This window comes from Strix aluco, chromosome 15, assembly GCF_031877795.1.
Source record: "Strix aluco isolate bStrAlu1 chromosome 15, bStrAlu1.hap1, whole genome shotgun sequence".
Taxonomy (NCBI): Eukaryota; Metazoa; Chordata; class Aves; order Strigiformes; family Strigidae; genus Strix; species Strix aluco.
Window position 1 is genome coordinate 21,130,822 of NC_133945.1, and position 24,936 is coordinate 21,155,757.

At 53.2% G+C, this 24,936-nt stretch overlaps 1 protein-coding gene across 8 annotated transcripts in view; it reads left to right on the forward strand.

The window, feature by feature from the left end:
* Positions 1-24,936, forward strand: part of PRKCB (protein kinase C beta) — a 131,346-nt gene that overhangs the window by 88,775 nt on the left and 17,635 nt on the right. For all 8 annotated transcript variants that reach the window (XR_012625236.1, XR_012625237.1, XM_074840761.1 and 5 more), the window contains 8 exons: positions 997-1,143; positions 7,081-7,254; positions 11,328-11,419; positions 12,359-12,421; positions 14,265-14,403; positions 17,647-17,727; positions 17,996-18,103; positions 23,739-23,879. Coding sequence is in view for 6 of the 8 variants with exons in the window: in XM_074840761.1 (XP_074696862.1) it covers positions 997-1,143; positions 7,081-7,254; positions 11,328-11,419; positions 12,359-12,421; positions 14,265-14,403; positions 17,647-17,727; positions 17,996-18,103; positions 23,739-23,879 (945 nt within the window). In the remaining 2 variants the exon portion in view is untranslated. The remainder of the gene's footprint in view (positions 1-996; positions 1,144-7,080; positions 7,255-11,327; positions 11,420-12,358; positions 12,422-14,264; positions 14,404-17,646; positions 17,728-17,995; positions 18,104-23,738; positions 23,880-24,936) is intronic.

Sequence of the window (24,936 nt, forward strand, 5' to 3'; positions counted from 1 at the left end):
GCAGGAGTTTTTCAGATGTTTGCAGGTGCTGCAGGTGACCTTGAATGGAGAATTTTACAGCGCGAAGAACCTTGCAAGAACCAATTAGCAGCAGCAAAGGCTTGGAGATTACTTGTGCGGCTCCTATCTGGAGGAGCTGTGAGCAGCAGCCAAATTGAACTGCTGGAATCGGGTTAATGGAATTTCATGCTAGACTGAGCTCAGTGCAAGCCTTACACTGTCGCATATTTCTAAAAATTAAAACCGAATAAATTGTGAGATAGCTTTTACAAACTGTGGTTCAGCAAATTAGATAGCCCCTGGACCAATGAGGAGGTGCTGAGCCACTGATGAGATTTTGTGTTTAAAAATGTGGGGGTTTTGTGAGGCTCCTTAATAAGCAATTGTGATTGCAGCAGCTTGCGCGATTGCTTGGGGATGCAGGAGGAGTGCTTTCTATTCTGGTTTGTTCAAAATGGATTTGTAGCTTCCTACGTTCAGCCTGAACTGGCACGGGAGTGCAATTCTCTTCAATATCAGATAGTAACGGAGGTGGAGCTGGATAAAAAGTTCTGTATTTTACCTTAATATATTTATATTCACCAGTCCTTTTCTGGTGAGGTGAGAGACAGAAGTCAGCTTTGAGAAGACAAAGCTTATTTAAGCCTCTGTTTTATGCTTCAGATGACCTAGAGCACGTTACGGGGTAGCTCCCTGGGCGCACAGGCTGCCGTGTCCTGCTGCCTGCGGGGAGGGGGGTAACGGGGTAATGGCCAGGTGTGGTTCCCAGTTGCTCTCACAGAGGTTAACTGGGAACCAGCCGAACCACAGTGTGTTGGGGCTGGTAACATCTCCAGGGCCCTTCTTGGTTCCCGTAGCTCAGGGCAGGGTTTGACCTGGAAAAGAGCTGATTAACGTGGGATTTCAGGAGCACGGGCTGGTTGTATAGTGACCTTTCTCCACACTGTTCTCAGTAATTTTTTTTCTTTTCTCCCTGTCCCATCTCCATCTTTGCAGAGAGCCAAGATTGGAACAGGGTCCAAGGCTGCAGATGAGAAGACAACAAATGCCATTTCTAAATTCGACAACAACGGGAGCAGAGATCGGATGAAACTTTCGGATTTCAATTTCCTGATGGTGCTGGGCAAAGGAAGCTTCGGGAAGGTGTGGTACCACAGGGGCCTTTGCCCGTTCTGTGTTTAACAGACACGTTTCTAGCATTTCTGAGCTGCGGCCGCATGGCTCCTCCAGTGTGGCCTGGCCTGGGAGCACTGGTGTCCCAGTAGTGGGAGCCCAGTTTGGCTGCTTTCCGGACTGTGTGACTGCTGGGTCACAGTGATGAAGACCTGAGATGTCTGATCAGAGCATCACAAAAATCACGTGGTCTCTTTTTTGGGAAGCAGGGCGCGTGGGCTGTGTCTTTAAAGCTCTTTTTTTATGTGGCCATTTTTTTCTCTAATAATTGCAAATATATGTGAACGTTTTAATTAACTTTCCAGACTGGTTATGAGTGGTAACAGAATTTCATTCTTCTCGTAATTATGTGACTTGGAGCCTTCATTTTTCTTGGGGTCTTGCCAACTTTGTCATGCTTTCCATTAGAAATCCCAGTCCTCGGGGGCTGCTCGGGCGTCATGGCCCGGAGCCACAGGAAGGTGTGAGCTGCTGTGACCGATGGCCTGACGCCGCCCTCATTAGGGAATTGCCTTAATTGTGGGGAGCGTTGCTCTGCTTTCGGGCACATCTCTGGGGCGGAGGCGAGGAGGGGGTGCCAGGGGAGCGATGCTCACCCATCGCCTGCTGAGCACCAGGGGCGTTTGAGCTCAGGGGGGGTCCCAGCCTCTCCAGGCGGGTGTTTGCTCCCTTTCTGGAGGTGGAGAGCTTAGAGATCCTCTGAAACATCTGCGACAGGAAGAGGACGGGGCGTTCTTGATGGTCCCCAGCACCCAGAGCATCAGCCAGCCGTTGCCTCGCCGGCGATGTTGCCGTTACGCTGCGTTTTGCATCTGTGCTGCAGTTTGGCAGCCGGGGGAGCAGGAAAGCCCCATGCACCTCACGCTCAGTAACATGTATATATCCCCGTTTCTGCCTCGCTTTTGCCCCCTTTTCTCTCCCTCCCAACACCTAATCCCTTTTAAAGTCTGTGCCTGGCATCTGGAAACTCTGTAGTTGTGGGTTTTTTTGCCCGTCTTCTTTCTTTTAATTTGAGAAACATTAGCAAACTCTTCAGTCGGCTTATATAAGGGAATGTGTGACAGAAACTGTTCCCTGGAACAGAATGTTATAAATATGCTAATTAGCGCTTATTAAAACAGCACGTTGGTTTCTACGGTTAGATGCAGCCTCACCCTCACGTGTGCCAGCTCCCCCGCGGCTCCCCTCCCGCCCGACATCCCGCTGCCCGGCCCCCGGCACGGGGACAGCGCGGTGGCACGGCAGAGGCTGCCTGGCTGCAGAGGAGCTTTGCACCCACCCGGCGGTGCCAGGAGTTTGGGAAGGAGCCAGGCAGAGGTGCTCACACCCATGCCATGCCGGCACTCAGCGAGAGGAGCCCGGCTCCCCGGTCTCAGCTCCCTTGCCGTGCCGAGCGGCCGGCCATGCCCCTGGCAGTGGTGTCCTTCTCCAGGGCTGGCACCGCCAGCATCCCTCCCCCTGTGGGTCATGCATCCTGCAGGAGCCCTTCGAGTGTCACCAAATTGTTCTGGTGAGTCTCATGCATAAGCTTGTTCACCCTTTGGCATCAGGACCTCCAATTGACTGCTTAGTAATTTTCTCTCTCCACCACTACAGCTGTCCAGGGTCGGGGGTACTTACGTGTTGGCCTCGGTGGAGTTTAATCAACTTGCTTTCTCTACATTCAGCATCAGAATATCTCCAGTTATTATGCTGGCGCGTTCCCAAACAAATACTCTATATTACAGGAATAAATCAAGTTAAACATCAGCTTTTTCTGCACCAAAAAAAAAAAAAATTAAAAAAAGAATGCAGGCTCCTTTCCAGCGAGTGAGCTGGCAGATGGAGGTCCCCACAGAGCCAGGCATCGAGGTTTAGGGGATGGAAAATTGCTCTGGTTTGGAAAAGAGCTCAGGAACAGGAGCTGGGGCGTGCGTGGTCCTGGCTTGAAGTGTTCAGCCCCTGGCGACCCTTGGTGCTCCTTGGTGGGTTTGCGTCTTCTTGGGCTGCCCCCGCTGCTGCTCACCCCGGCTGTGGGTGCATCGGAGCCCCTGGGAGCCATGGCTGGTGATGGGGGGGGCGGGGGGCGGTGACAGCCCCCTGGGCTGGCGAGGGGACAGGAGATGTCCCTGACTGAAGGTGGCAGCACTTGGCGCAGCCCACCCTGGGTTTGCTTTGCTGTAATATAAATAGAGGAAAGTTAAATTACGTGGCTTGCTCATATTTTTGCAGCTAATCAATCTGTTATGCTATCAAGCTGTCAATCTCTTCTGGGGGTTTTATGGTGTTTTTCTGAGCAGGGCTGATTCTTTTGCCCTTGCAGTTATGGATTACGATGCGATGGGAGACAATTTCCATGTCCTGTGATCGTCCTGAAGCTGTGAAATGCTTTCCTCTTCTCTTGGTGTGAAACGTGGCAGCTGGGCTGGCAGCTGGCACGCTCGGGCAGGGACTTGGTCTCTGCCTCGCAGAGCTGTGCCCTGGGCACGGGGTGAGGTTTGGGTGCACACTCCCTCCGTCACCGGGGTGTATCCGGTGCGCAGCGCCGTTTGGGGTGTTCACAAGCCGCGCTGCTGCCTTCGCGGCTTTGAATCTTTTTGTGTTTACAGTGCGATGGGACCTGCTCTTCTTCTTTGTCACCATCCGCAGTTGCTAAGCCCGCTCATCGGGGGCTGTCCTCCTCCTGAGGCCTGAGCCGTGCCCGTGCTGTGCTCACCCCAGGAGCTGCGACGCCGGCGTTGGCACAGTGAGAGCACCGAGCCGGGGGGCGGCTCCTCGCTGTGAGCTGCCGCGCTGGCACCGCACCGCCGAGCTGCCATGGGTGGGCTCGGAGCAGGACGGCGCCGGAGCCGGTCACGTAACCCCCCAGGCTGCCAGCAGCCCCATCTTCTGCTCGGAGAATGGGCCAGGTCTACTCAGGCCAGTGCAGATGCCGTGCCAGCCGCTCAGGGTGCAGAAGGTGTTTTCTCGACTGGCCCTGGGCCGGAGCGTGCAGTCCCTTCTGCACATGCAAACCCTCCGCCACATCCTGAGCAGCGTCCGTCTCCACGTGCGCTCCTGGAGCTGCTCGCTCTGCCAGCCCAGATGTGAGGGAGAAATACAGCAACGTGTGGTTTGCAGCATCCCCCTGCGCACGCCCAGATGCTCCCACTTGGCCTCTTCGCTGCGGGTGTCGCGCAGCTGATCTGCAGGCAGCTGCAAAGTCCTTTTGCCTTTCCCATTTCAGTAACGCGGGACTGGTTGGCTCAGCTGGGGCTCGGGATTGCCGTGTTGTTGGGAAGCTACTGCATGAAACGTTCACAGTCCATATATGCCCTAGAGCAGTTTTTTGGCATTTAATGTGGTACGCCAGCCAGGCCCTGCCTCTCACTGTGCTGCAGAGGCCGAGCATGCTGGAGGGTGGTGGTGGCTGTGTCCCTGGTCAGGTGGGAATCACGTGCCAGCGTCTTGGTGGCACCCACTGCGCTCCCCGGGGTTCCTCCCGCGCAGGACAGGCTCCGAGCGCCGCGTTCAGCTCCCCTGCAGAGTTATTTCCCGCAGCTGGTCCCTGTTCCCCAGCAGCTGGTTTTACCTTTGCGTTTGATCTGTGGGTACCCCCAGGGAAGGCTCCTGGGGCGTTTATCCCCACAGACGCTGCGTTACCAACAGCAGCGCGCTCCCCCGAGAGCCTCCAAGCACAGTGTCTCAAAAAGCACGCGGGTGCTCTCTGAGCCCTGCCTGGCACCGCACTCTCTGCTTCCAAAGGGGGCTCCTGCTGCCACCCCCCGCCCCAGCACGGTCCCTTCAGGGCTGTAGCAGATGCCAGGCTCAGAGATTCCCTGGCTGAGTTATTTTTTCTCTGAAAGGCTTATGGACAGGTCTGTAGGTAATCGATAATTGCCTTTAATGCACTTACTCCCAGGTAACAGGTTTCATCTTCCCACAAACTGTGTTCTTGGAGTGGTCGTTTCTCCTTTTGCACCAACTTTGAATGGCCGAAGCCCGTCCGCTTTTATCACTTAAAAATCAGCCCTGCTTTTTAGCACCTGTGCACGGTGACTTGTAAATCTCAACTCGTGTACAAATGGTGAAGATAAATGGAGGCGAGGAACTGAAAACGGTTCGTTTTGTGCTGAATCCCAAGTGAGGGCAGAGGTGCAGGCTCGGTGTGAAGCCGCTGTGTCTGCCCACGGGTGCAGGCAGGGTGCAGGCAGGGCATCGCTCTGTCCCCGCCCGTGGGTGCTCGGGAGAGCCGAGCTCCTCAGCTCGGTGCAAAGGGCTGTTGCAGGGCACCCCGGGGAGCTGGTAGCAGGAAAGGATGAAGCACAAATCTGGTTCCAGTGCCTGTGCCTTGCTGGGCTGCATCACGGCAGCTGAGCTGCTCCGGGCTCCAGGTTCTCAACTTTCTTCAAATATCAGCGAGTAAATAAATCAGCTACTGAAGTCGCTGATGCACTGTCAGTCTGGTTTTTAGCCCTGCCAGCGGAGGAGTGTGGCGTGTGGCCGCTGCAATCCCAGCCTGGCTGATGAAAATGTAAATGTCAGTGACTTCTCCAAAGCACTTGGCGCCGAGGAGCCCCGGTGCCTTTCCTGGCTAATCCTGACAAGCAGCGTGTCAAGGACAGCCAGCGGCCACAGCGCCGCAGCCAGGGCCCAGACCAGCCAGAGCCGGGTGCTCGCAGGAGGGGCCCTCCCCGAGCACCGTTACTGTCACCACAAGCAGGTGGGCACCAAAGACCTGAGTCCTCGAGCTGTGTCCTCTGCCTTGTCCCTGGTCCTCGGGCTGTGTCCCCTGCCTTACCACCCCAGGGCTGGCCCACCATCCCCCCGAACCCCAAAAGGGCTGCTCTGCCCCGGGACAGGCTCTGCCCCGGGCTCGGGGCTCTGCACGGGCTCCCAGCGCCGTGTCATCTGCCCAGGGCTGACGAGAGGGTAAATCCTTCTGTCCTCAGTGTCTCGAAAGTCGCCTTTGAGACCCGCTCGCGTTTCCTCTGCCAAACTGCTACAGTCTGAAATGCATTTCAGTTCCACCCTATTGATGTTGACTTCTCATAATTTATTTTCAAAACACCCGAACTCCTGTTCCTGATGTGACTGGAGGATTTCTGCAGACTCTTTCAAGTGGAAAGCAATTCATTTCCACTGAGCGCTCAGATCTAACGTGATGAGAGAGTGCGAGGAGGGAAAATGGGAAGCAAAATGTGGTTTCAGAGTCCGTTTATTTTGCCGGCAGCCTGAGGAGCAGCTTATGCTGATGGAGCGTGGTGGATCGGTCTGGGGAACCTCACTGGGGCTGATGGGATTAATGAGGGAAATTTGCACCAGCAGAACCAGCGCATCCCATTTATTATAATAAATAAACCTGCAAATGGGTAAAACTGGTTTAAAATGGGAGGTTGAATGGATTCTTCTGCACGAGAGGGGCTTTGACTGGTGATGGATGGGCATGGAATTGGGTTTTGATCACTGCGTGTGTTGTGGAGGGCGTGTGCGGGACAGAGAAATTCTTGCTGTTCTTACTGTTGGTATATACTGACTCGTTTCCACTTTTACCACTTCATAATTTGATGGACTCATCAAACTCTTGATGTCCTCCCCCAATGCTGCTTGTGCCCGGAGGGTGCCAAATCAGGGCTCGACTCGGCGGGGAGAGGTGGTGAAGGGTGATCTGTGGCTCAGACATCAGTAAACCCCTTGGTTTGGGTTTCTCGAGGCGATTAGGTGGTGAGAAGGTAGATGTGTTACTGGTCAGACTTAGGGTCCTAAATACTTTTGGAAATACCGCTGGTAGCTTTCTGCATCATTTGGCACCTGAATCCCTTTTCAGAGTTACAATGGGAGCCAAGGATAATAAGCAAGCTGTTATTTTTAACTGTTGGCCATGGCAAGCTAGAAACATTGCAGATCCATGTTTTCCTTTATCCTGTGTGTGTCCTCTCCCTCGTGCAGGTGATGCTGGCGGAGAGGAAGGGCACGGACGAGCTCTACGCCGTTAAGATCTTGAAGAAGGACGTCGTTATCCAGGACGACGACGTAGAGTGCACGATGGTTGAAAAGCGCGTCCTGGCTCTCTCCGGGAAGCCGCCGTTCCTGACCCAGCTCCACTCCTGCTTTCAGACGATGGTGAGTGCCGGCGCCGCGGCCTGTCCCTGGGCAAAGGGCAGCGTGGAGCGGGGACCCCGCTGGCGCCTGGACGTTGAGCTGGGGGAGCCTGACACTTTACAAATCAGATATTAGTCACTTGGCTTCAGTGTTGAGTTTGTGGGCAGAAACCCTCTTCTAGAGAGACCCAGTGTCGCCGGTTACCCAGGACCAGTGCCTTTCTGGGTGGCTGCAGGGTGCCTGGGAGCTGTGTGGACGGAGCTGTAGGGACTTCTGCCCTGGTCACGCATTTTAGCTTCTCTAAAACATACCTTCTGTGTTTCCTTTCTGGATACACATCACTACAGTTGCAAAAGTGGCCATGTATTTTCTGCCTTGGCAACCTCACAACGTGTCCAATTTGCTTGCCACTGTGCCGCCATGAACAAAATGTGTGTGTGTTAAACTGGAGGCAGTAACACACAATATCTGCACCCCTGAGATTTTTTCATCGGGGAGCTGTTGGATGCTGTTAGATGTGATTTCCCAGCCCCTCGAGTGCCCCCCCCAGCCTGTGATGTCCATTATGATTCAACAGCAAAGTGCTGCGCTTTCTTCTCAGGATTCAGTTATGATCAAAAACCTGAGTAGAGAAGGAAACCCAACACAAACGGCAGAAATTCGGTTTGAAATGGGCATGTGATTGAGTTTGTACGAGTTGGAAGCGGGGGGGCGGGGGGGAGGGGACAGGGAACCTTTAAAGCAATCTCTGCCCAGCCATCGAGCAGCCTGTGAATGAAAACCTCCAGGTACGTGGCAGTGGGAGCCAGGAGAGGGAATCAGCAGAGTCCTTTAGAACGATGACAATGCCATCCAGGAGGATTACATTTTAATATTATCCCAAAAATTTCATTTACCAAACACATTTAGTGTATTTAAAGCCTGCAGACCAGCTTTGCAGCACAGTAATCAAAATGTGGCAGGAGAAGCTATTTCACACAGCATCTCTCTGGCATCTGAAGTGAGTCAGCGCAGGATTATTCCTGGCAGACCTATAGTAGCTTAATAGTAATCGTATTTGTAATGTAATCAAAATGTATAGCAGGGTGTATTATCAAATGCTGGCACAAAGCACTTTGATTTCTGGGAGCACAGTCCAGAGCACACTTCTCATCCGAGGCTGTTAGTTCAGCGACTGGTGGGAGAGAGAAAAGCCCAAAATCTGCATTTTAAGGAGTAAGTGAAGATGAGCAATGAGACAGCTCCTGCGTGGGTCTGAAGGACGAGAAGCCCCATGCTGGTCTGGCTGTGGGATTTTGGCGTGCTCTGCCCTAAAAACATCCTGACCAGCACCTGAGCTTCTGGGAAGAGGGTGAGCTGGGTGTCCCTGGGTGAGCCAGGCCTTCGCTGACGACCTCCCTTCCTCTGGGGCTCAGCAGCGAAGGGCACAGCAGCAGCAGTGACACTGAGAAGTGATAAATAACAGGTGGATGGGGAACGCAGCTGCTGTCCTGGCTTTGGCTCTCGACCGCGGTGGAGAGTCAGGCAGGAGGAGGACCCGTCGGGTGGTTAATGAGGAGGAGGAGGAGAAGAAGGGGGGCAGTGGAAGGAGCCCCCGCAGTTGCGCCTTGGCTGCCCAAGGAAGGGACGTGCGTGTTTTACCAGCTCCGTGCGAGGCTCTGCGGGGGGTATTTACATATCTGTAACTCGCTGTTGCTCGGGGAGTTGGGATGCTCCAGGCTTGGGCAGAGCCTGTCCTTTTCTGCTGTAGGCATGAGCCAGGACAGCTTTCCCTCTCCACCCCTCGCTCCCAGCCCGTAGGCTGGCCAGCCATCTGGCTGCTTTATTCATCATGGTTTTTTTCTCTGAAGCACCAGCATTCTCTTCTCCACCCAAATGAGGAAGGCTCAGATCCTGCTTTTAGAGCTCAGCTGGCTGTTTCAAGAGACCATCCTTTTAATATTCTTCCTTCTTGAAGTTGATCGATATATTTAGGAAGCAGCTGCAAACGAGCACGATATTGCTTTGCTTTCCAGTTGCTGTCGCAGGATGAGTAGCGTGACGGTGGCTGCTGAAGGTGACTTTGCCTGCCCCTCGCTGCTGAAGTGGCTCAATGCCTTGGCAGAGGCAGTCATTTACAGAGGGGGATGCTCCGAAATTCCCAGGCATCTGATGAGCTGAAATCTCTTTTCCATCCCATCAGTGCCACACGTTTTCCATAGCCTGATTACCCCTTAGGTACTGTATTTAATTCCCTTTGAGGCCAGGTGCCAGGGTGGGCTGTGCAGCGGCCGGGGTGGAGGAGCTGATTACCCAGGTTACTCCATAGCCCTTATTATGGTAATGCTCACATTTGCATATCTTCTGGGTTCCTTGTCCTTAGTGTCTTAAAAGCAGGGCAAGGTTTATTTCAGGAGGAAATGAAGAATGGGAAATATTATGAATTATTATGTAATTCTGCGAGGCTGAAGCTCTCGCAGTGCTCCAGCCTTTGTGTCGTTCCTTCTGCGCTCCAGCGCTGGGGCGAGCCCAGGGACGCCTTTGTGTGGCCAGGCCCCAGAGCTGGTTTTTGAAGGCTGTAGAAAGTCACTTGTTGTAAGGAGGGTGACTCGGGCCTGATGTTACGCAGCGCTTTGCTGTTCTCAGCCATGAGACGCACAGATGTCTGCTGGCCGGGAAGACCCACGCGGGCGGCAGTCGGTGTCCCGCTCCCTTGCACTCTGCTGGGCCGGAGCTGTTGCTACTCCCTCCCCGAGAAACGTCCTGCAGCGGTTTAGGTTGGTGGTTTTGGCAGTCTTGCCGATTTTCTACACAGCCATTTCCTACTAAAAAAAAAAAAGGGCTGTGAAACATCAGAGGAAAGTGGCATTTCAAGGGCACAGATTCCCCAGGGTGAAGGTGTTGCTGGTGTGGAGCTCCTGCTTGCGCAGATCTTGTGTCTCCCCAGACTTGCGGGGCTCGTGCTGGAGCTTAAGATGCAGCATAAGATCCAGCTGCTTTTCTTTTATTAATCCATGGTTCTGAGCTTTGTGGGAATACTCAGGTCTTGCTTCTTGCCTTGTTGCTCTCCTTGGGATTGATGATGGCCCACACTTGCTCAAATCCCCAGCACTGTTCAGAGGACTGGGCTTACACCCAGTGGGACTAACGCTCACAGTGGGTGCAGGGTGCTGTAGGTACAACCCCTGGCCAGCTCACTGCAGCCACGGCGGCTCCAGGGCAGGGCACGAGCCTGCCCCTGCCCACGGCTTGGCTTTCCCTGCGGAGAGCACGGTGCAGAGAAAAACACTTACCTGGGAATTTCTTAGGCCCACACCTATGGGCCTGCCGCACTGTGGAAGAGGGAGGGGTGCTTTAATCTGGAGAGTCTTAATTAATGAAAGCAAAGTGCATTTTACACATTAGAGGCAAAAGTCAGTGTGTGCTTATAGGTGGCTCTGATTGCACCTACCAATGAGTGTTTTAATTGATTCAAACTCACGGATGGACCTGTTTGTTCTACTCTTAACAATTAATTAATGAATTAACCATGTGTGAACATTAAGTGCACCCTCAGCCCAGGCTGGGAGGAGCAAGGAGAAGGGACGCAGCCTTCTCCTACCTCCTCGGCTTGATAGGGGGAGCTGCTGGTGCTCGTCCCTCCCAGTGCTCGGCCACATCGTACTGGTCACTGCCCGTGCATGGAGGCTGGTCCCCGCAGGAGCCGCTCATGTCCCTTGTGCATGAATCAACACAGTGCCCGGGGAAATACCAGCATGGAGCTGTCTCATCAGACACCCTGCAGAACAGCTTCCGTGAGGAACAAGAGCAAATTTATTAATGGGAAGTGAGAAACCTCTGTTTTAGAAATTCCTCTGCTTGCCTTCTCCATGGGATCTGTCTGCAGAGGTGCAGAGCTTGAGTCCAGAGCGTTGCAGAGGAATTAGTACATCTGTCTTATGGACCCTGGATGAACACGAGCTCCGCCTGCACCCCTTGGGGAGGGCAGTGATGAGAATTGTGTTGCCATGAAAAATACAGCCTGGAGCTGTCAGTTGCCTTGGTCTTTATTTCTGACCCCTGCAGATTCCCTGCTCTAATAATTCTGCTGCTAACTGTTTGCTTTTTTCCTTTAGGATCGCTTGTATTTTGTGATGGAGTACGTGAATGGTGGGGACTTAATGTACCAGATCCAGCAGGTTGGGAGGTTTAAGGAGCCACACGCTGTGTAAGTTCAGTAGCCCAGTTTGGCACCTTCAGGGTAGGTATTTGATGTACTTTTGCCATAAATATAGTCCCAGCCACAGGCTTCTGTGGTGCAAGTGCTGGGCAGAAAGGGAGGGGAAAGGAAGGGCGGCAGGAATCAGAAGGTGCAGGATGATTCTTTGCCTGGTGCCAAGGACGCTGGTGCCTCCAGCTCATCTTCGGGATACGTTGCACTTGTTGGTAGGTAAACAACTGACCTTCATAAAAGCTCCAGGCAGGGAGGTTTGGAGACTCCCTGGGAGACATGGGCAGCAGCTGGTGAGCCCCGCACCGCTGTGCTGCCAGCACACCCCTGTTCTGCCCCACGCCCCTCCCCAGGATATCAGAGGGACGTCAGGTCTTTGGCTCCACTGCCAACCCGAGCGTTCACTGGTGGCTTTTAGGTCCCTGTTATCTAGACAGAGCAGAATGTGTTCATGAAAGCCTTCATATGCTTAAATAAAAACCATAAACAGTGAGCAGAGCCTGGGTGGGATTGAACCAGTGTTTTGCACTCTGGAGAGTCCTCTGAGACCCAGAATATTGTTTAAAGAAAGCAGTGGTGGTGCATGTTATCTCCACAGCCTTCCCGAGATAACAGATAACTTTGCAGCTGCCTTGCCAGCACACGGTAGCGAACAGCCATAGATCCCAGCCCTCGCTTAATGAGAATTTGTGTAACGAGAAGTGACAGCCCCCCGCTAGCCCACAGCAACCTGATCGCATCCCTGCCCGGTACGAGCGGAGGGTGGGCTGTGTCATTCTCCTGTGATACTTGTCTCGTATTTTTATGTTGTGGCAGTCTTTATCCTTTGGTAATGTATGCCCGACGCGTTTCATTTAGCGCGATGGGATTTGAAAGGTTTTCATTTTGATTCATCTCCTTTAATTATCAGTCTGCCTTTTAAATCTTTCATTTCAGATTCTACGCAGCAGAAATAGCCATCGGCCTCTTCTTCCTGCAGAGCAAAGGCATCATTTATCGGTAGGTGAGCGAGTTCCTCCTTCCTCTCTTCCCCAGAGAGCTCCAGCCACAGCCAGAGCGGTGGAACCACTGCGAAGCTCGGCGGGGCTCTGGCCACGGGGCTCAGCTCCCTGCTAGTGCCACGGGTCAGGTTTGGCCTGAAACGGAGCTGGGAGCCTTGTGGCGTGGCTGGGTTTTGAGAAGGTTCTTGTCTGTGTCCCCATTTTGTAGGAAGGCAGCTTTGGTTCCTCTCTTGCCTCTGTTTCACGCGTTTTCTCTTCCTATGACACAAATGCTCCCTGGCAGCAGGGACCAGTTGTGAGCCCTGTACTTTGCTGCAGGGCACTATTCTCTTACCGTTAACACTAGAGTAAGTGCTTATGAATGGCTTGATCTGAGATCTGCAGCGTGAGTCTGTCACTTCTGGTTCAGCCACGAAAACTTCTGTCCCGTTCGCAGTGTGATTAGAGCAGCCCGAGTTAGCTGGGTCACTGCCAAGGGCCGGACCAGGCTCTGAGGCTGCTGGGACTCGTGTGCTGCCGCTGCTCCCTGCTCAGGAGCATTCCCAGAGCCCAGTGTAGAGCAGAGCATCCTAATGAGTGTCAGATACCATTAACTGCTTTGCAAAAAGAAATGCCAGCTGTGCTACTGAAGTTATGAGATGCTGAAGACTGCTCTGAAGATGAAAGAAGTGGAACAGAGCTGACAGGAGGGATGTTTTTTGCCATCAAGCTGCTACAGAGAGATTCTAGGTCTGCCAGTCCCCAGTGCCTCGTCTTCCTTCCTTCCTCCGAATTCAAATCCAGGCTTGTGTCCGTCTGCCTTTGGCCTGTCAGGCTTCTAAGCACTGACACAATAATTGGGAAAAACAGTCTCAAAAACCAGCAAGAAGTTGTGAATTAATGCTGTTCTTTTTGTTGGGCTCCTACTTAGTGAAGTTAAGCCTCGTGCGCCGTGCAGCCCCACGGCTCTGCCGAGCAGAGTTCCCAGCGGGGTGGTTCAGCCGGGGGTGCCTACGAAGAGGGGTCACCCAGACATGCAGACGGGGTGTGCAGCCAGGCAGGGCCGCAGGGACCTAGCCAGCTGAGCCTGGCCTGCTCTGTCACCTGCCTTGTCACCTAATGTCACCCTTGGGTGAGGGAAATCCTGCAGACATGTTCCAACATCAAAATGGAAACCTTTGAGTCGTGCTTTACTGTACAGAACAGAAGCCAGGCACGGCACAGATCAGAGAACTGGATGGTAATTACATGGCTCCTGAAATACTGAGTTTTTGCTGCAAAACTGACCTTCAGTGTGTTCTGGGTGTCCTCTGGGGAGGCTGGTCAGGGCTGGGAGCTGGATCGGGAGCTCTGCATCTGGAACTGCCTCCACAGTTTGTGCTGAAGAGCAAAGCTCCTGCAGGGTTGGGCATAACTAACAGATACCCTGTGGATGGGGATCAGAGAAACACAGATTTGTATTTTCATGGGGGAGCGTAGCATAGGTGATGCAGGGACTTCTGCTGAGTCGGTCCTTCCTCATTGCTGGTGAGCTTTAAATACACTTTGATTTTCATAGGCGCAAAAAAAAAAAATCTATGAAATCTGTCTCCCTGCTAGATGAGAGTGTTTTCTGTCGTACACTTAAAAGCAATTTGCCCAGCATGGTGTTCCTGTGGGTTAAAAGTAAAATAAACACTTCATCCTGACAGATCTCTGACTTATTTTTACTCATTTCCCCAAACATTATCCTACAAAGAGTCTGGGTGTGAGACGAAGCCAGAGCTCACTCACAGGAGAGACCTGGAGTCGGGAGACGTGTGTCTTCGCTGGGCAGCTTCATGCGGGGCCTGTTGCGTCACTCTTTTGCTTTCACTTTGTAGAGACCTAAAGCTGGACAATGTGATGCTGGACAGCGAGGGGCACATAAAGATCGCGGACTTCGGCATGTGCAAGGAGAACATCTGGGACGGGGTGACTACCAAGACCTTCTGCGGCACTCCGGACTACATCGCGCCCGAGGTAGGCGACGCGGAAGGGCAGGAGATGCTCCGTCCGTGTTTCGGCAGCCAGCCTGATGCTCTTTTCCCTGGGGTGACCTTGCTTTGGGCAGCTTTCTGACTGCAACAGGGACATTAGTGAATTCACCGTCAGCCTGGAAAGTTCATCCATCCCCTCGGCGCTCTCTGTCCCCCCAAGGCTACCTTTAAGGCAGCAGCGATGCTGGATCTGCCTCTCCGGCGGTGTGCCCTGCTTCTGCCTCAAAGCACAGAAAATCCTCCGCGCTGGTCTCCCTGCAGCGTGTTTTCCCTCTCTGGGTGTTTTTCCCATGTCTGTGCCGCTGGTGTCACCGCCCCTGTCCGGTCCTTGGCACACTCAAACCCGCCAAGGGCTGCCCCTCGCTCCTGGGGAGGATGAGCCTCTCGCCGCGTGCGACAGCCGCTTCCAGCGCAACAGGACCGGTGGGAAAAATGGAATTATCAGTGAATAATATTTCCATGTGAGGTGGAAGTCTTTAGATCTTTCCAGCTTGCTACTTGCAGCGAAGGGCTGTGTGTCTGATGAGGAGAGGCTCCCTATCTACAGCTCTAGATCGCTGCAAAATTACTTTGCATTTGGTTATTACTTATGAGATGGAGTCACATATGACACTTACCTAAAGTGCTATATGGGTGCAATTTAATGTCAGACTTGTGAAATTCAGGTAGGTAATTATTCCCAAATGTCTGTTCCCTTAACATAAAAATATCCCTCTAAAATCTCCTCACTCTGCTGAATTTTCAATGATGAGATTAATATTTATTCATTTAAATATTTTAGAGAAAGAGAGTCTCTTTGCTAGGACGTAGTTAGATGCGCTTGTATGCCAAACTACGTTGTGTTTTGTTGTAGCCAGAGAGGTTTTTAATTACTCGTTATTACATATCCTCATCGTACCAAGATTAATACTGGTGTCCTGTTGGTACGTGGCTCAGCTGCTGTGTGTGATTAATACTCTTTCAGAGCAGGACAGATGACCAGTTCTCTTGGTATTTGGCTGAGCATCATCACTTAAATTCTGACTTTCTTCTGCTTGCCCTATATTTTTTTTTCCCAAAAAGAAAAAGAGAAAATGGGAAATTAGGATGCAGATTGCTATGGTACCCAGGAATGGTATTAAAGCCTGCTACTGGTGGGTCTCAAAAAATGGAATATACACATCCCCTACTTTTTGTAAGTAGAAAAAGGGGGGCCACGGTTCCAGCATGGTCTCTGGCTGGGTGGCAGAGCCGGGGTCCCTGTGTGTGGCTCCGCTCCAGGGCCCTTCTGCTGCTCCGTGCTGCCTCCCGTCAGGAAGCTGCAGCGTCCTCAAGCCAACATGTCTTCAGGGTAAAAATGTCCTGTGATTTGCTTGACCCATTTTTAGGGCTTTTTCTATTCTGAGGTACAGCTCTGCGTGCCAAGGTGAGTGCAAATGACCCCGCATGTGTAATTTCCTCTGAACAAAACGTGTTCTTCAGCTGTTGGGCTTTGACCTTCCCTCATGTGCAGTTGGCGACTTCAACTTACAGAGGCTGTTCTCTGCAAGGATTTCTCCTAAGTACCAGTTCCTTTTAAAGGCCTTTATGGTGTGAACAGTTCACACCTAAATTTCCCAGAGCACAGTAAATCATCCAAACAACAAGTGGGAGGAACTTGAAGTGTGCTAGGTCAAGGGATTTCTGGGCTGAAACTCAGCGCCTCGTCTCAGCAGGAAGGGTCAGGCTGTGTGTGACCCCGCAGGGTGCTGGCGGGCGATCCGCACCGGGACCAGGACAGAGGAGGAGACTGATGTCGGTCTTGTTGTCTCGCTGTCCCTCGGTGCCAGTGCTTTCACAGGATGGACCTCGTCTGCTGTTAGGTGGGGTGGCAGCCCCTCGCCTGCACCTTGCGGTACCTCCTGGCCAGATCCCGCTGGACACTGCGGGGCCTTTTCCCAAGCCCTGCTCAGAGCCGGGGTGGTGACGGCCTGGGGGGCCGGATTGCTGTGTGCATTCTCCTGTGATTAGCACACGATTTGCATTTGCACTTGAGTACGGGAATCTTTGCAGAATAGAATTCAGTAATTAGGATGAATAAATTGCGTAATTGTTTTGCATTAAGTAACAGATGGCAAAGCCCAAGGCCTGTCAAACCCCAACCGCTGAAATGCCGCCCATCAGCACCAACCCAGCAAATAAACCAGAGCTGAAAGGCCCTTCAGAGCAGAATGGTGCCCGCAGGAGCCCGGCTGGTGGTGGGACCCCCATGCTGAAGGGAAGGAAGGTGGGGGGTGGCCAGTGGAGCAACCCTGGGCCGAGGGTGTGGAGCTGGTGTCTGGCTGCGCTGAGCCGCGGGGCCGGAGCTGAGCGCCCGAGACACCCTGGGGCTCTCCCGGGGCGTTCGTACGTGGGGTCCCGCTGGCAGGGACCGACCCCCACGCTGGGTTCGGCTGTAGGTGCCCCAGACCGCCGACACACCCTCGCTCTGCGGAGGGACGTTAGCTGGGTGGCTTTGCTGTGGGGTCATATGGCCACGAAATTCAGGGTATTTCAGATTTTGCAAAGTAAATCATGGGAAAATACAAAAATTCATATTATCCAAAATAAATAAATATTGATATTTTTAAATTTAAAAGACCCCAAAGTTATATCCTAACTCCAGAACAACCACACTGCTCAGGTAGGGGTAGGACTGTTATTAGGTTATTTTGTGAAGGATGCTCTGCAATAAATAATAGAAAGCAAACTGGCAGCTGGGAATGCAGAGGGTTTTGAGTTCCCATATGCTGCAAGTCTGTTTTAAAAGGGTCACGTACCATCCACGAAGGGCCACACTCTGCGTTGTTATTTCAAACCAACTGCACTGAAGTCAGCGGAAAAAAAAAATAATCCCAAAGTGCATCAGGGAAAGCAGGAACGGCTGCTGCTCCAGCTCCAACGCGCCAGGCTGCCACGAGTCTGCAACAGCACAACAAATATGCTGAATTTCGTCTGAATCAGAATGAATCTGTCTCAAATCACAGTGAATAATCTCGGATTTTTTTCTAATATTTAGTGCATGTTGAGGGCTGATGGTTTTTTAAAGTTGCTGAACCTTTTGCCTATCGTGTGTTCTGTTTATAACTGCAATTTCCCACTGTTTCAGGGACTGGTGTCTCAGTAAATAACCTTGCCCTTTTGATGTGGACTGCAGCTTGAAATTAGTTTGCATTGTGCCAACAGGTTAAAAATGGGAGTGTAATCCTGCTGTTTGTGTTGTTTTCAGATAATTGCTTATCAGCCCTATGGGAAGTCCGTGGATTGGTGGGCATTTGGAGTCCTGCTCTATGAAATGTTAGCTGGCCAGGTAATTGAATTTTAATTGATTCCTGTGGGATCGTGTTAAGTTCCGTTGTGAGCATACGCTGACGGGCAGTTTGTTTTCTTGCTGGCACACGGCGGGGGGGCGTCTCCTCCGTGCTGGAGGTGAAGCCGTGGATGCAGCCCCGGGGACTGCAACGCTGAGACACGAGTCCCCGCGCGGCGCAGCCGGGGCTGTTTCATGAGAATCGCGGCTGCAGATGGAAGCTCAAGGATCGAGAAATGCCGCTGACCCTCTGTTTGCTTTGCTCTAGGCTCCCTTTGAGGGGGAAGATGAAGACGAGCTCTTCCAGTCCATCATGGAGCACAACGTAGCCTACCCCAAGTCCATGTCCAAGGAGGCAGTGGCCATCTGCAAAGGGGTAAGGGCTGGCCTCCGATTTCTGGGAGCGGGGAGAAGAGCAGCCAGTGGGCACAGTGCTGTCTGTGCACCTCTGGCAGCCCCACATGCATGGGGGGCTCTTGCCCCCGTTGCGCCCCTTGCCCCCCTTGCCCCGGTCGGGCTGCAGGTGCCCAGCGTGAGGGGAATCTGACAAAACTCGGTTGTGTTCTGGTGCCCGTGCTCTCTGCTCCTAGAACCACAACTTGTGCTACCGCGTGTGTACATACTAAAACAATTAAAAATAAGCCCCAGATCCTTTCTGTGCCGTTACGCTACACTGAGCAGAAACACAGGTAGGACTGGAGCGCTGGTCTGTCTTTGCTGAGGTGAAGGTCAGGAGGAAACGGGAGCGTTGGATGGGATGTGGGAGTTGAGGGCACCTCCCAGAGACCCCTCCTCCCCCTTAGGCGACAGCAGGGGAGCTTTATGCATCTTTGCCTGAAAAGAAAAACGATGCCTAGAGAAAATGAATGTGATTTCTAAATAGCTTTCCTAAGATCAGATACAAAGCCTTCGTCCTGCAGAGGTTTCCGTGCAGCTCTGGTGAGTTGCCCATTAGCAGCACCTGAAGTTCGGTGCTGCTGTGCGTCTCTGCTGGGTCAGGGCAGTATTTTCATTATCAGATCTTTTAATTTGCAGTGAAGCTCTGCGTCGCCCAGTGCCCTGAGCTCTCTATGGACTGGGCCTAAGCAAGACTTAAATGCAGTCTGAATTAATTTGGGCTGTGATGAATAAAGGCTGGCTAGGTCCTGATGTTATTATGCATACGGTTATTGCTTGGACTGAGCCTCATCTCAGCCAGCCAGTGTCAAACAGGGCTATAAATATGTGTTTGTGTAGGAATTTAAAAAATGTTTGCTTTTAATAGTTAATATTTAAAATATCTGAATGTTCTATACCTCAAAATAGTGTTTCTATCTACAAATGACACATCTTGCGCTTAACGCTCCTACTGCGGCATTTCAAAGCCTCTTTCCAGTGTTGCCAGGATTCGGAGCTGGTGTGAAAGTGGAGTGTTGGCTTGTCCCGTGGGGAGGAGCTGCCGCAGGTGCTCCCCGCCTGGGATGCTGGAGAGGGGACACTCTCCGGGCTGCCTGGCACCCACCCACAGCAGAACGTGGTAAAATCCAGAAACCACGCTGGTGATCGAGGGGGGACTGTCCAGAAAGTTTCTCACCCTCTCTTACTCCTCTCGCTGTTGGTGTTTGGGACATAAAGGGAAAGTCCACTGTGTCCCTAGCCAGGCAGGGGGGAGGGAAGGTGCTTGGTGATGCTGAACATCGTTATCCCCAGCGTGCCCGAGGGAGCGGAGGCTGGCACAGGGATGAATCCCACTGTCGGCTTTGTTTGCTGTTGCATCAGTCCAAATGTGAATGCTGTAAATAGACAAGGAGAGACCATGACTGAAACGTCTGCTGGGTGTAGCTGTAACGGCTTTTCTCACTTTTGGAGATGTGAAGCTGCATGGGAGGACATTTAGCCACGCATGGAGAGCGTGGTCCTTTATAAATTCTCTTTATTTTTTTGCAGTGAAGTGGTGGTTCCCTTTGTACAACTGTTCTTTCAGGGAAGCGCATAAAAACTCATGACGTTCTTTGCCGCCACCAAACTGCTACAGCAGAAAGTTTAATTAAAAATATGTGCAGTATTGAAGAACTGTCAGTAAGCTGGAAACGAAGTATTTACGTTTTTCCCCTGGAATACAGTGAAATATGTCTCCATGAGTGCAGGGGCATCGAGGCCGTGCTGTTCGTGTGGGTGCACGGTCAGTCTTCAGGAGGGCACCAACCCAGAGAACAAGCAACTGGAGAAACCTCTTCTCCTAAATGTGATGGGGTTGGTATTTCACTGCCATGCTCTCCAAAACAATTCTGTTGTTCCCACGCGGTTTCACTCCAGCGTGCCGGTGCCAGTCATCACTTACTGTTGCACAGCTCAGAGATGAAAAGCATCTGATCCTGAAAGCCTTGGATCGGCCCGAGCCAAGAAACAAGCGTTAATCAGAGATCGTTGGCTGGGAAGCAAAATGGAGAGTTAACCAGAACACAGCTCCTTGAGTCGACAGTCAGCATCAATTAGCAGATCAAATGGAGCATTTCCCTCCTCTGCTGTCAGCTCGGATTTTTTTTTCCAAGGGCTGATGCCGGAGCCGCTCTCTCCATGGTGCAGGTAGCTCAGCTGAGCTCTGGGTTGGTTACCAGGAGCCAGGCTCCTGGTTCCTGCCCGTGGCGCGGCGTGCGGGTGTGTGCAGATGGGCGCTGGCACAAACCATCAGCCCTTTCCCGTCCCAGATGGAGGAGTTTGACTGTGCCTGAGCAAAGCAGCCCTTTCCAGGTGAACAGATTGTCTGCGAATATAAGCCCCCTCTTCAATCCCTGCCTGCTAGCAGAGGCATGAAATGGCATGTTTGCCACAGTAAAGCGCACAGGTATTTTGAGTGGTATCTCCACTGGCGGTGCTGCCTGGGAGAAGCACGTAAGAGCTGCCGAGCGCCGCAGCCCCCTCGGAGGTGCGGGTGTGCCGTGGCCGTGCGAAGGGCAGCTGGAAGGTGGGAGCCTTCGGGGTGCCGGGGGGTTTGCTGGCTCAGGCCAAAGCGCCGGGCTGGGGCCGGGCTGTGCCACCGCGGTGGCGGGAAGGCCCCGGCGGGGGCTGCTGCCCGTAAGCCGTGTGCTCTCATCCCACATGTACAGAGAGCATCGGGCCAGCTTTGCCTCTTGGTGCAAAACGTGCTGCCGTGAAATGAAGCCCCTGAAGACGCAGCGTCCGCTTGCCCTCCAGAGACAAAAAATAACGTTGCGGTTTAGCAAAGCAGTTGAGTCCAGGCTTGGGCTTTGCTGTATCTGAGCTCCAGACGTCAGACGTACCATTACAGGTGGTTTGGTCTGAAGCATCCTTCTTTATCTGCGGAAGCCTGAAGGGTTTTTGCTGTGTTAGTAAGGGGATTAAATCAACTTGTTCCTGTTTAGTACAAACAAAGCTAAGTGATTATCCTATGTAAGCCAGGAGAATCAATCTGCATGTTTATGGGGTCCTATATATCAATAACAGATGGTGCCTTCATGCTCACATGCATAAAAGCACAATAGGAAGACAAAATTTAATTTCTGGGTGCATATATTGAAAATACTGAATAACTGCACTGTAGTACAGCTCTGTTCGGCTTTACAGGCAGGTACAGGAGGTAGAAACGATTCATTAGTCGGCTGAGCTGCCCTGAATTCGCTGTGTGTTTGTGTTCTGGGGGCTTTAACCACGACGCTTCAGTCTGGGGGGGGTGGGTGTGTGCAAAACAGTTCCCAGCACAAGACAGCAGGTACGAACCTGGGCTGCGGCTGGAAGAGCTAATTAATGAAAGAGCACGAGCTGGGTTTAGCGGGGTGTGTGTCGGAAGTGTCTGTGGGGCAGCGAGGTGGGTGAGGTGCAGCTGGCGCCGGCAGAGTTGTAGACACTTTCCCTGGGTGCACGTGGGGGAATCGGGCTCCCCGCCAGGGGAGGGTCCGCTCGGGGGGGGGCCTGGGCAGCGTCGCTGACCCTGGGAGGGAGCCGGGGCCGGGAAGCGGAGCGGGGTGCGTGGGGCCGGGGCAGTGAGCTGCCTGCCCGCTGGCTCTGCGGGGCTCCCCGTGCCGAGGAGCGACCTCACGTCTGTCCCACCTGCGCTCTCGGGTGCTTTCACGGCTGAATTTTGTGCGCAGTGAGCTGTAGTGTCAGCGGAGGCACGGATCCTGCCCCACAGCCCTGCTTTCCCTCCTTGCCCCAAATGATCCGGGCAGTAGAGGCTAGAGGTGTGTCTGTGTTCAGGGTCAGCATTTAACAGAAAAGCCCCATGAACAGATTTCCTGTTTGCTGAAAGCAAGCTAAGCTATTCGATGCGACAGCCAAATCACTACATCAGTTTATTAGCACGTTCCAGGCTCTCACATTGTTGTCGGGGACTTGCTTTAGGAAAACCTTATTGAGTCACAGGATGCTTTTTATTCGCTTGCTTCAGCACAGCTAAACGGGACCTGATTGAATTGTCAGGACGCTGTCCAGAGCCCGCCCAGGAGATGCAAAGATGCTGTTTAGCTGCACCCAGCTCACCTCAAAGTGGGTGTCGTGGGAGCCCTGGGGTGGCGAGGCTCAGCAGGGACGGGCCGCAGCCGGAGCAGACAGATGCCCGTCCGTGTGCCCAGGGCACTGTGGAAGCTGGAACATCCCTTGTCTGGGTTGCGGAGCCGGGGGAGCCCTCGGTGTTTGCTGATGCGCTTCCCAGGCTGGGGGGTGGCTGAGGGAGGCCTCGCTCCATCAGCCGCTCCGCGCCTGGTTGCCCTCGCAGCTGCTGGCCGTGGCTGTAGTGCTCGTTGCTAGCAGCATGGTTAGCAGCTCCGCTCTTCCTTCACGTTTGTTGTTTGGGGTTTTTTTTCTGTTCGCATTGGGGGTTTTCCTTGCTTTCAGCTCCCTGTTGTAGCGTTACTTTCAAAGATCAGCTTCCCTGAGCAGGTTTGTTTTGTTCAGTCACAGATGGCGGGGCTGACTTGTGTCAGAGCGCTTACACCTCGGGGCCGAGGAGCTCGGCCTGCTGCCCGGCTGCTTGGGCTGATGCGTTTTTTCTTGTCAGAAGATGCTTGCTTATAAAAACCTTATTTTTCAGGAGTGGGGAGGTTTCTCAGCTCTCCAGCCGGAGGGGTAGCCCCTCCTGCCGAGCCGCGGGTGCCCTGTCCCTCCCAGGGACTTGCAGGAGGGCAGCGAGGGGTCTCTTGCAGACCCGCGTCCCTGGGACACAGAGTCAGGCTCGCTGCCACCGCTGCGCAGCTCTGGGGTCGGTTTTAACCGCCCTGCTTTTAATAAAGTAGTCCTTTCGTCGCAGGTGTAGGGCTCATGTTCTCCGTGCTTATCAGTGTCTTACAAATCTCTGGAATCTCCATGTCATCTCTGAACAATGCCCCCAGGATATTAATGTTTGTACAGCCGCCCTTAATTCCTGTGGTCCATTTCACTTTTCTTATTGAGCCAGTGAAGAGGAGAAGTTTAGATGATAAACAACCTTAATGGACTGTTTGTGCTTTCTTCCTCCACATCGACTCTTTCATTAGAAATACAGCTGTTGTCTGTGCTGCCGTGGCTCCAGAGAAGTGGGGCTTCTGCTTCTAGGGCTGATGAAAGTTTCTGAGGGCAGGTTGTTCATCTTAAATGGGTAGTGGCCTTTAAAATTAATTTGCAGATGCTGAGAAGTTGGCTACCAAGCACAGGGACCACTCAGCAGCTTTGCACGCATCCTGCTCCCCCCGTTGTAGCAGGCTGCGGAGGCTGCAGCGGTGCGAGGAGCTCTGCCATCACCCAACATTAATTCTTGGTGAACCAATTTCATTCCCAGAGGAAAAGGGGGGGTTGTGCTTATCCCACCCAGTGCTCGTGTCCCTGCGATCTGCTTAGTCTGCTGTCGTAAGCCATTGTCAACCTCCCCCGACCCTGGAGCTGCCCCAGCTTCTCCCTCTATCCTCTGCTTGGAGCACCACAGCAGCAGAGGTGGTGGGAGCCGGGGGTGTCACAGTGCCCTGGGAGCTTCTCAAAGTGGACATTTTGGGAAGCAGCTGGACACCCTGTGAGTGACTGTTTCTTCTCTTCCTCTCCCCAAGCTGATGACCAAGCACCCTGCCAAGCGACTGGGATGTGGTCCGGAAGGGGAGCGGGACATCAAGGAGCACGCGTTCTTCCGCTACATCGACTGGGATAAGCTGGAGCGCAAGGAGATCCAGCCTCCCTTCAAGCCAAAGGCTGTAAGTCTGGCTGCGTTAAGCGTGGTTCTCCCCTCCCGCTCTCCCACACGCGGGTTCTCTCCTGCACGGTCTCTCCCACCCGTGCCCGTGGGTGCGCTCACCCAGGCACACGTGCCATCGCGGCTCGTCCTGCCCACGGTGTGGAGGTACCGTGTTTCTGCTTAAAAGATCGCGTCTCCTCAGGTGTGGCCCGTGTCAGACCACTGCTGTGAAGGGGTAACTCTGGGGCGCCTTGTCTCGCTCTCACTTGCAGGGTAGAAACACCGCGCGTTTCGCTCACGGATTTAATGGCCTTGCAGCGCTGTCTCTGTTATCGCAAGGGTCGGTCTTTCTGTTGGCTTTTTTCCTCCCTTCTTCTCAAGCTGAACAGGTCTCTCTCCTTTTTAATCTAGACTTTATTTCAACATCTAGCTCAGCGCCATAGTCTGTCTGAATTGGCCACGGAGCTGTATTTCACTCAACAGTTTCTCTCCAAGGTGAAGCGGTGGAAAAGCTGGAGCCCGGCTGGTGTGCGGGCGGAGAGGAGGGGAGAGGAGAGGAGCTCCGCAGCGAGGGGGACCGGGCTGCTCGCTCTTGTCTCCTTGTTTTGAGATGGGCTCCGCTAGCGAGAGGGATGCTGTGTGTGCTGGGAGCGCGGGGCTGGAGGGGGAGATAAGCTGCCAGCAGCAAAGCTGAGGTGGAGGTATGAGTAATCTGAAAGCTATTTGTCAAGAAAAAGTGAGACTACTTGACTGCTCCGTGGTCCCGCCGCTGTTGCAGTGACACGTGCCGGGGCGGGGTGCAGCCCCAGCCGCAAAGCGAGTTCCATCTCCCGCTGCCTACAAGGTTCAGGCTGAAGCAGCGCGAGGGCACGAGCCTGCAAACTGCAGGGTTTTGATGTTGCTTTGCTGCATCTCTCTGCCCTTCCCAAGAGAGGACGCGCAGGCAGCAGTGGCCACGCAGACTGGGGGACAGGGCCATCTCTCCCTGGATTTCTCTGTTTCTCCTCACTGCTGTCGGGACTGGCAGGGTCACAGCTCTGTCTGGGTCTCTCTGTGGTAGTCTGGGTCCTTAAGGC